This window comes from Abrus precatorius, unplaced genomic scaffold, assembly GCF_003935025.1.
Source record: "Abrus precatorius isolate BTA unplaced genomic scaffold, Abrus_2018 Scaffold8, whole genome shotgun sequence".
Taxonomy (NCBI): domain Eukaryota; kingdom Viridiplantae; phylum Streptophyta; class Magnoliopsida; order Fabales; family Fabaceae; genus Abrus; species Abrus precatorius.
This window is the reverse complement of record NW_020874428.1, coordinates 39,875,940-39,887,494: the sequence shown is the minus strand read 5'-3', so window position 1 is coordinate 39,887,494 and position 11,555 is coordinate 39,875,940. Positions and strand designations below refer to the sequence as shown.

The window sequence follows — 11,555 nt, the reverse complement described above, 5'->3', positions numbered from 1 at the left end:
TTTAATACTAAATTAAACATAAAAAAATAAATTTACTGTGTTGTAATTTTTGAAAAAGAAATATTAAGTTATTATCTTTAAGAATTTATTTAATAATTATTTTATATTTTTAGTTAATACATTATATTTAAAGAAGTTATTAAATAAAATTTTAATATAAAATTAAATTATTTTTTAAAAATTTAAATCTTACATTATACTATAGAATTTGATTTCAACTTAGAATTCTAATTCTACATTTTGATTCTCTGAGCACGCCAAACATAGAATTATAATTTTAAACCAATTCCAATTTTGATGGAATTGGAATTGAAATTATAATTCTAAATGTCAATTCTAATTCCATGCACCAAACTGACCCTTAGAGTTTTGAAACCTTATTAAAGGAGCTCCAAGGGTAGTGACTTTGACATCATTTCATATCTTTTTGACCCTTCTCATATCTCTTTCACATCTTTACATCTTTTTTACTTCTCTCACCTTTTTACATCTTCAATCTTGGCATTGGCCAGTTGCAAACGACTATCGAAGCTTCGAAATGCATTTTGGGATTAAGAAATTTTTTCGTCTTTTCTCTATTGGAGATTCTGCTAGTTTGCCTTTACTTTTCGAATAACTATGGATTTGTTTAGTACTCTTTTATTTCTCTTTTATATCATGTATAAATAAATCCATAGCTAGAGCTATGGTGGATTTTTCGCATGACTCTGAGATTTTTATGATTTATGATGATTTTGTGTTTTCGTTCGTGATTGGTGTTTATCCTATTGTGCTATATTTGTATGTTGGAATTGACAAATCTTAAACATACTGTAACACCCTGAATTTAGTGATAATATCTTGATTGTTAAAATAAGTATGTGTATTGTTAATTAGAAGTGTGTATTGTTATGTGGTAATTTGAATGTGTGTATATATATGTGTGTGTGTGTGTGTGTGTGTGAATGTTGACTTGGGTTGGATTACGTTGATTAGAAATATAGGAGGAGGGTGAACTGTAAGGGCATTCTCGCTGTAGCAAGAAGGTCCTGGGCAAGTGGCATGCATCTATTGTATTCTCGTTGTAGCGAGAGGGCAACAAAGAAATGGTGTTTTCTGGGTGCAGTCTCACTGTAGCAAGAGGGTCTCGCTGTAACGAGAGTATGCAGAAACCAGTTCACAGTTTTGTCTGGTGTTTTCATTGTAGTGAGAAGGGGTCTCGCTGCAGCGAGACACTTTGTGTATTTAAGGGGTTTAGGGTTAGGAAAAATGCATTTTCACTTTCCCTTTTGTTCTCTTGGTCAACTCTTTCGATCCCTAGCCTTTTTCATCGATTGAATTGCCTCCGAAGTCATTTGTGCCTTAGATTGAAGTTTGGAATCGTGTTTGGAACATTTGGAGGTAAGTATTGTGAGTTAGAGTTTTCGATTTTTACTCTTTCTTCATTCTTCTTGATTTCTCATGGATTATTCCATGTATTTAGGGTGAGAATCCATGCAGGGAGTATTTTTACTGTTGATTTCATGGTGGATCTTCATTCCAAGGTAAGGGAGTTGATCTTAAACCCTAACTTTTCTTGGGGTATTTTGAATTGAAAAACCCTTAATTACTTTTATAACTATCTAAATGTAACTGGCAATAAAGGCTCTAAATAGAACAATCTTTGAGAAATATTATGATTTTACTAAACAAATATTCTTTGAAAGTAGTTAGGAGTTGTTACTTGATGTTTTTGGAATAGTGAGCATGTTAATAATGGATTATATCAAATTTTAAGATAGACGATCTTATTATCCATGAGAAATATATATGTTGAATTGTACGATTTGGCTGAGCCCGAAGGTGTCCAACCTCCGGCACATTTTATTGATCTGTGTGATGTATGGACTTGTTTGAAGATTTTCTATGTTGAATGTATGTTCGTTGATGATTGAAGTATGTGGAAATTGATTGAATGAGGTTGTTAATGAAAAGTGTTATATTATTTTTGAATGAAGATATAGTTCGATGTATGAAATAAATGATGTGATATGCTGATGGAATTGTGAGAAAAGTAATTATAATACGGGAGTTAGAATGGTTGATGGATGTGATTATAATACAGGTATTGTGATACATCCCGAAGGTGTATTCATAATACATGTATTGTCATACACCAAGTGATGTGGTCAAGACTCACGTATTATGACACATTAACCTAGAAAAAAGGTATAAGAAAGAGTGAGAAATGTTAGTGGTGAGTTTAGATAGCTACAGAGATACACTGGGGTATAAAGTCCAGAGAAAGTTTGGGAAATCTTAGAGAAATGAGGGTGGTGAATGCTAAATGTGAATGAGTGCACAAGGATTTGCTGAAAGTGAAAGCATTCACAGGCCATACACTCATTTCCTGACGAGACTCTTGACTATACCTTTGCTAAAAGAGGCCAGGTTGGCACACGTGTATCCATGTTGCTACAACTAACCAGTGACTATCTATGCTGTGAAGTCCTCAAGGATCCCAGGGGCATTGAATATGAAAGTGAAATGAATGTGAAAGTGTGATGTATATGAAGTAGTATATAAGTTGTATGATTGTAATATATCTATTGTAACATATCAGTTGATGTTGTTATGATATATGTGTTGTAATACATCGACAGGTGCGATTAGGATACATGTATTGTAACATATTGATCGACGTGGGATAATACATGTATTATGACGTACATATTAGTAGAAAGATGCATGTTATGAAAGTTTGTAAACATGATTGATTGTTGTCTTGTGTGTACTCTGTTGTGATAGTAAGTTGTATGGTTTAAGAGTCATTGTTAATTCGGTCCCTGTTAGAAAATATTTTCAGTACTATATATACATAAATATATGATTATTTTGCTTATGTTAAACAAAAGATTTAGTGGGGCAGGAGATACCCACCCTTACTAAAGTAAAAGGATAAAGATGTTTGGCATTTCTTAGAATCATAATCCAAGGATTTTGGAAGGAAAACTGCTCTGTAAGAATTGAGAAATTTGTATTATTTTATCTAATTGTATTTCATGTTGACCAAATTTTGTAAATGATTTTCAATGTCAGATTTTAGAATTTATAATATTTGGGCTAATTTCATTGTAACGAATATTTTGGAAATATCCTTAGTGGAAATTCTAAATTTATATCTAGTCAAGGTGAATCAAATGATTTGCTAGAGAAAAAGCTAAGTTTTATTTATTACCTTAAAGTTTCAAAAATTTTCTCTTAGAAGTTTTAAATCCTTTTAGAATTTTATGAAACCTTCGTACGAAGAAAATGTAAATTTTGTCTTTATTATATTCTTAAATCCACAAATAAGAACAAAATCATTTTTATTCGTTATAAACATTTATTTATTTTAAATGAAGAAAATGAGGATGTTACACATACCATAATTAATTATATTGTAAACAATTAGACCACATATAATCTATGAATCTATAGGGTAAAAAGAGACAAATGATTAAGTGAACCAAACTTAGTTATTCTCTTTAAATTGTTATTAAATTAACAACTCATATATTCTTTATACCTTCTCTTCTTTTTACCTTGTGTAACTATTGAAGGTAATAATTTAAGAAAAAACTTTTAATATTGCATGATCATTCGGTATTAATAGATTTAATATGAGTGATTGACAATCATAAGAAAATCAGAATTAGAAATAATCTAGAAGTGAACATAGAGAAGTGTAAAAGTGAAATCATATGCTTTATGTTCTTTTTGATTAGTTTATTGGCAGAGGCTTTTAATTTCTTATTTTTAAATCCTTATTTTATTTAATTAATTTCACATCCTTTAAGTTCAAACAATTAAATTAAGAAATTCTTTATAATTAGAAATAATCTTTATGGGACAATATTTCGAAAACTTATTTTATAACCCTTTATTACTTTTTAACAGGTACACTTGTCCATGAACAACTTTTGGACTATGAATGACAATATCATAAAAAAAGACCAATACAAACTTACACAAGTACTCACGTAATAGCTCATTCATGGCCAATTGAAAGGAAGATGGGGCATTGGTAACCCTAAATGGCATAACTAAGAATTTAAAGTGTCCATCAAAAGTTCTAAATGCTGTCTTGTGAGAGTCCTCTAATGCTAAGCAAAATTTGGTGATATTTGGAGCATAAATCGATCTTAGAAAAGGCATGAGCCCCATGTAATTCATCTAAAAGTTCATCTATCATAGAAATAGAAAACTGATCCCAAATAGTAATTATTAAGCGATCAGGCACACAAAAATGCCACATGATATCCTTCTTCTTAGCTAAAAGGATCAGAGAAGAATAAGGACTAGTGTTGGATATAATAAAATCCTTCTTCAACATGTTACAAATGAGGGAAGTCATAATTTCCTTCTAGAAATGGGGTTACCTATATAGACTAGTGTTGGATGTAATAAACTCATTTATCAATTAAACCTGATACTTAAATAGATCAAACTGAGTTAGGTTATAAAAAGACTAGGCCTAACTCCTATTGGAGAGTCTAACCTATTCTTATCCCTAATCATAAGGTGACATTGTTAGTATTAAGTATCGACTACTTTTTCTTTGTATATACATATATACGGATCTTTTACATTTTAAATTCTGCACTTATCATCAGGAGAAATAAAAAAAAAAAAAAGTATGCATATATCATTCAATGCTTTATATTTTATAATTTATTAATATTTTAAAATTTAAAAATAAAATAAATAATAAAAATAAATTTTTTCTCTATCTCGCACGGCTGAGGATCACTAAGTTAGGGATTATCCATGTCCTAACCTTACAATTTTTCACAAAATTTACGAGTTTTCCTAATTACAGTAAAAATAAAATGAAAAAGATTTTAGGTTAAAATGAATTAAAATAAAATAAAAATTCTCTCTACTTGTTTGATGAGTAGAAAAAATAATAATTAAATTATATTAAAAATTAAATTAAAATATATATTTAGTCTCTATAATTAATATTTATTTATAAATTATTATTATTAGAAAAAATTAAAATTTTTAAATCTTTTATGGATAAAATATCTAATTAATAATAAAAAGTATCATAAAAATTAATTAACAAAATTTTGAGTTGATATTATAAAAATTAGTTACTTATATTATTATAAAAAAAGTTAAAATTCTACATATATAATAAAGTTTGATCATTTAAGATTTTGAGTAAATATTATATATTTATACCTAATACATAATAAATATTTTATTAAAAATATATATATTATATACAAAATATTATATATAAATTAAGTAGTTACATGTCAGAAAATTATATTAAGAATGTTGATATTAATACTTTATTTATACTTCTAAAGAAAAAATTGAGTTATAATATAAGTTTTTCTTAATCATTCTTTAATAATTATAATTAGTTAAAATACATATTATAATTAATATTTATTTATAAATTATTCTTATTTAAAAAATTATGTTTTAATCATTATACAATTATTTCGTTACATTTTAATCTCTTCCATTGTTATTACTATAATAATAACAGGAATTAAAATGTAATGACATTTTTAAATATAAATTAAAACGTAAATTCTTAAGTACAAAACTAAATAATAAATAAGTTTTAATTATAAAAAAATTAAAAATTAACTTCAAAATTTTAAATTTTTTATATAATATAAATATTTAAATTAAAATACAAAACAAATGTAAAAAAAAATCCAAAACCTCTCTTGATCCTTCATCTCACTTCCCTCTCTCTTTCCCTCATTTTGGAACCCCCCCTCTCATTTAAACATAAAACTTTGTTCACTTTTCTTTTCTTTTTTTGTCCCTTTCATTCCCATTCCTCCCCTGTTCAAACATATTGTAAGAGAAAAACATAACCTTTATTCTCAAATTAATTATATGCTATAATGTAAAAGTTGAAGTACACTCTTAATAAAATTGTATGAATTATGCATTTTAGTTTTTAAAATTACAATAAATTGTTAGCCCTTAACTTTAATAAAGATCAATCATTTTAGTTATTTTTTGTTTTATTTTTAACTATTGTTTTGCATTAAAATAACCAAAGTAAATGCCTTTTTGCAAAGTCAGAAGCTAATAAAATATTTTTAAAATATAAAAGGTTTTCTCATACAATCTACATAGTGCATGCAATCTCGAATACTAATTTGAATATTTACTCAAGAATAAATCTAAAGGTGCAAATTCAATTGAAAGATGTTACATAGTAACTAGTGAGACAAGGAAGGCTCAAACAATACATACAACAGAGGCAGGAGAAGAAATATAAATGTTGAAAGTACATAAGTGGTTCTTATAATTTTCATTACTAAATGTTAAGATAGACAAAATACGTAGGAAGCTCATGATTCAGGCAGTGATGTGAACCCCACTTCTGTTAAATGATTCACCACATCAAAACATTTACTGTTTTGTGGTTTTGATGGCATAACATATCAATTAATTAAATAAAATTTATATAAAAGAGAGGTTCATACACAGACAAATCATGTTACCAAACTCATCCATTTAAACGATAACTTCTTCCACGAAAAGCAATTCCATTACCCTGATTCTGCTGTTGAGGGGAGGAAGCATTCCCTTCACTTTGCTCTGCACTGCTTCTTGTTGTTTGATTCCCACCAAGACGGTGGCTTCTTCCTCTGAATACAATTCCAGCTGATGGATTAGATTGAACTGGGGCGTTTATTTGGGTACCCTCTCCCCAATATGCCACTATTTTGTGACTGATGCAACATAATTAAGGATTATAGGAATGCATTAATCTTAAAATAAACTATATAGTATGATATGTACCACAAAAAAAACAGAACTTGGTATAGCAAATGATGTCCAATTTGTACCACTTATGCAGTGAATCCATGGATTATAACAATAGGGTAGACCAATTAATATAAGAGTTAATTTTTTGTGGATTGTAAGTGTACAAATTTTCACACTATTAACCAATTAGAATACATTATTTATATGATTTTTATATTAATTATTATAGAAATCAAAGATTTTTACTGATATGATAATTCATAATTAAATGACAGTGTAAAGATTAAATTCTTAATGTAAACTATATGTCATATCCTTGGTGAAGAGGAGATTAGACTTTAATTTTCTTTTCCACTTGGTTAGAAAACTCTTGATCATGGAGATCGAAATTGTGTGATCAATGATCATTGCTATATAAATGTGTTGAGTGATATGGTTTCATGGATCAGAGTGGTAAAAAATGATTTCTTTTCTAAAAATATAATGGTGGCATTTTGAAATGGATATGACGTGTTAAAATGAGCTACTTGATTTAATCACAATGGCATTTGGAACCTCATAAAAAGAAAGGATACACCCAGAGAGGAGTATTGAATTTGAACTTTCCCCCAGCAAGAGGATGAAGCACTGTTAAAAAGTAATAAAGATGTCCTGCAAGCATCCCTAAAATGTCTGGCTTTAAAGTGTTTCCAAAAATTAAATCCAAAGCTAGCAAAGCCCATGGAAGGTAAAATCCCTGCAGAACAAAAATGATCAATAAAAGTTTAATAGTTCCACTTATGAATGGTGGAAGTATAATAATCCCAAATACAAAGTATTCATAATACGAATGACTTTAATTACCATAGTAACTGAAATTGCATGAGGATTAATATAAGCTAAGTTGTAAAAGACAAAGAAAAAAAGGTTACTTTATTTAACTAAACCTGTCTAAAATTGTAAGGAAAAGAAAAACACCAAACAAAAAACGGAGCTGGGCACACACTAGCTCACTCAAGAACAAACCTTGTTTAAATCATTTTTACTACCTTGATTTTATTTTGCTGATTTTGTCAAGATCAATCCTTGTGACTGATTTGAAACATCTAAAAGTAGTAACTTAATGTATATAGAAAGAAAATATTTATTATAGTTTTGTATTCTCAAAGTAATTTATTTTCAATAAAAACTTTTAATTTCTTAAAATCAATCATAAAACTTTTAGCATATTTTTTTATTGACTTTAGTAACGGGACATTTTGGTGGAGGCAAACTGAAAAATCATGCGTAAAATATTTTTTTTCCCTTGCTTGTAGTAAAGAATTGAGGTCTAGACATTTCTTTTGTATTTCCTCTGTTTTTAGAGGCTGAGGGAGGGTGGAGGAATAACTGAATAAAGACCAGAGAAGATAGAAGGCAAAACAGAGACAAGAAGAAGTAAAAAATATAGTTAATCTTCCAAAGAAACAATCTAAAAGAAATTTATATAGATATTTAAGTACGTTTGCTCATACATATTATATATAAATGAGATATAAATGAATTAATAGAATCTTTATGAAACTTCATAGAAAATAATAATACTAATAATAGGTGTGTGTATTTAATTAATACACCCTTTAATAAAAACATAATCCCAATTGCCCTTGGACCATATGTTAACTTTATAATGGTCAAAGTTTATGAAGCATATGTGAGTTTTCAGATATGTTAACTTTAGAAAGTGTTTTAAGTTGGAAAACAAACTACCCAGAAACCAAAAGTATCAATTTTTGTGACATTATCAAAATAAAGAAGCAACATTAGCAAAGAAAAGTAATTAGAATATTATACCTTCAGTGACACAACACCATAAATATTGATTCGTGCATTTGGAAACTCGCGGCTCCAAACATAGACGATCATGAAAACTAAGGAATATCCCATGAATGGAAACCATAAAAATGGCACAGCAGCAATCACCTAAGAAGAGGATGAAACTGTAAGTCAGTAAAATAATTTGGGTATCACTAACATTGTCCTAAGAATATTAATAAAAGAATTAATAAATAATATTTTTTTATTAAAATTAAGTTGGGGAAGAATTAGAAATAATAAGAAAAGTATTGTTACATTTTTCAATAGAAAAATTATTTTATTTCTTGACCAATGCTATTAGAATACTAATTAGTATTTGTCAATATTCTTAACTAGCTGTAATCTATTCTAATTAATGCTGCTCAGTAACTGCCCACAATTAATGTCAATTTAAGCTTGACTCTATTTTTTTTCTTTAACATATACGCTTAATTGGTTTATTTGAACCTAAACTATATCATAAATTATTCCAGAAAAAATAAATAAATAAAAAAGCCTTTTGAGGATGTTGGGGATGAAAAGTCATGATATCATAGTGCCTTTGAATTACAAATTTCCAAGTTTCGTCTTGTTATCCTAGACAACTTGCAGTTCCTTGTATCAACAGCTTCATCTAAGAAATGATCCTAGCCAACATTGAGTGTCATTTCTACCATGAAATCAGAATAACAATAAATTTATGCACATTTTAGATTTATGATCAAACAAGTAATATTAAGGAAATAAGAACAACTAAAGGCATTAAGCATGTTTCGTTTCTCCAACCGAAAATTAACAAATAACATCATAAAGTACAATTACCCTTCACACATACCAGAAGTGAGAATGCACCAAATATGACCATCCAAACATAATCCGCAGTTCTCTTGTCAAAGGGTCCTCTTTCCAATGCAACACCATATTTTGCTCTACGAAATTCAATATTCAAACAATTATAAACAGCTAGAAAATTGAAATTATCTTACAATCAGAATATAACACTCTCATCAGTGATTAAAGAGGAATATATAACATGGTTGTGATCATTATTTCCCAAAGGGCAGCAGAGTGAGATGTAAGTTTCATTAGCTGTTTACATCATTATCAGACGGACTGCAAATGGAACTGAAAATGAGCCAAGAAAGAAGAAATTCGTTATAAGCCTCCAAACCTGCAACAAATATAATCAAACATGATCAAGAAAATTTATTAGTGAATGAAGAAGTAAAATAATTTCAGTTATAAGTACATAGTGGTTGGTCAAACAAAGAAGAATACGAGCCATAATAAATACTTAGAAGAGAAGAAAATATATCAAATCAAGTAACGAAAATAAAACAAACTTGTCTCCTAACTTAAAATCAACTTATACACCTGAATTTTTTTGGAAGCATGGTCAATAACTTTTTATTGAGCTGAGGTACATACCATAATTTTAACTTAAAGAAAAATTATTCATTTTATCTCCTTAATTCATTTTATTTTCTTTTTCTGTAAATGGTTGTTGAGAATGATAAGTTTATCTAAATCTAAAAATGGTGCGGATTCATGCATAAATATCTATGACTACGGATCAGAGTTCAGAACAGTTTTTTTGAATTACATACATGAAGGCGTTTAAACACTAGGCCATAATCAAGGGCTATGTTCCATGCATCATAAAGTTGCAGATAATATGCAGCTGTGGTCATCAAACAGGCCACTCCATAGGCCTTGCTCACAGGTGGTAGAGATCGGTAGTATCTGAAACAATAGAGAGAATTTTATTTGTCTAGGAAAACTTAGAGAAACTCGTGTACTCATAAATATTTGGTAGTAATACTAATGTTATAATTTAGAACTAAGCTCAAATTTCTTGCTTATATGATAATTTTATTAGGTGCAACCATCTAAACCCCGCACTTAACCATATATCAAGGATAAAATTTATGCATAATTAAGATGATTACGATGATATTTGAATAATAGATCAATCATAGCATAACACAGTAGTTGACCATGTACATTATATGCATATAACTAAATAGAAATTCTATATATATGTAACTACATGAAAAGCTATTTGTAATTCTTCATGTTTGTGTTAGGAGAAAGAGAAAGAGGGAGTACTCAGCTGGTGTAGACATATTGAACGAAATGGGTAATTAGCTAGCAAAGCAAGACTTGAACTTGAAGCAGAGTAAGGGGAGATATATTTAAATATTTTGGAAATTCCAAAGAGAGAGTGGCCATTAGAAAACGCATTAAAGAAAAAAGAGATCTTTGGAAGTAGTGACCATCTGAAGTCTTAAACCAAATGACGCTCCAACTTGCTTTTTCTTCGTTGGTTGAATAGCATAGCGTAGACTTATTGACTTTGACATCTTCTTGCTGTTCCCCATCATTTCATTAGGAGAAATTTCATTTCGACTTATATTTTTATCTAAGGAAGAGATAAAAAAAGAAAGTGAGAGAATGACAGAAAAATATGGAATAAAAGTAAAATAATAAATAATTAAATTTATATGGTCAAGAATTGGTTGTAATGAAATGATTGACCTGGTCAACTAATACTATTATTAAGCTTTATGTTATATTATCTTTTTCACTTTTGTAGTTGTTTATGACAAAAAATTGTACATTATAGACAAATTAATCTAAGAGTAATTTGAAGACTATTGTTAACGTGATAACAAATGAGACGTTGCAAAGCAAATAACAGAGCATAAACAATAACCAGATGATGATAAAGTATTGAACTGAATGTAAAAGGTTTACACCAATGTACTGAGTAAGACTGAAATTGCAAGAAGTAAACGTAGAACGAACTGAAAATAAGGAACATAAATGTAAATGTGTAAGAAAATAATGTACGACTTCTAGCAATAACGAACACCAATAACCGTGAGTCTCTTGGTAGTTGGTGTCTGCCTTAGTGTAAAATTTCAGCATACAAAGAGTTTGGGTGTAGTGTTTGGGTGCAAAAAAGTTATCCCCTGGATTTCATGACT

At 28.8% G+C, this 11,555-nt stretch overlaps 1 protein-coding gene across 1 annotated transcript; it reads right to left on the bottom strand.

Moving 5' to 3' along the window:
• Positions 1-6,271: 6,271 nt before the first annotated feature.
• LOC113848113 (derlin-1.1-like) lies at positions 6,272-10,691 on the bottom strand. The gene is made up of 7 exons (XM_027477501.1): positions 10,675-10,691; positions 10,173-10,308; positions 9,663-9,736; positions 9,401-9,494; positions 8,563-8,691; positions 7,326-7,486; positions 6,272-6,713 (listed from the first exon to the last, which is right to left on the bottom strand). Exons 1-7 carry the CDS (start codon positions 10,689-10,691, stop codon positions 6,488-6,490), a joined length of 837 nt encoding a protein of 278 aa, XP_027333302.1. The 3' UTR covers positions 6,272-6,487.
• Positions 10,692-11,555: the final 864 nt, after the last annotated feature.

What these genes read in the sequence shown, in the direction of transcription:
- LOC113848113 (XM_027477501.1), bottom strand. An exon ending in GCAGTCCGTCTGATAATGAT is followed by an intron (nt 9,495 to 9,662) that starts GTAAACAGCTAA and finishes TGAATTTCGTAG; the next exon opens with AGCAAAATATGGTGTTGCAT. An exon ending in ATGGTGTTGTGTCACTGAAG is followed by an intron (nt 7,487 to 8,562) that starts GTATAATATTCT and finishes TTTGTTCTGCAG; the next exon opens with GGATTTTACCTTCCATGGGC.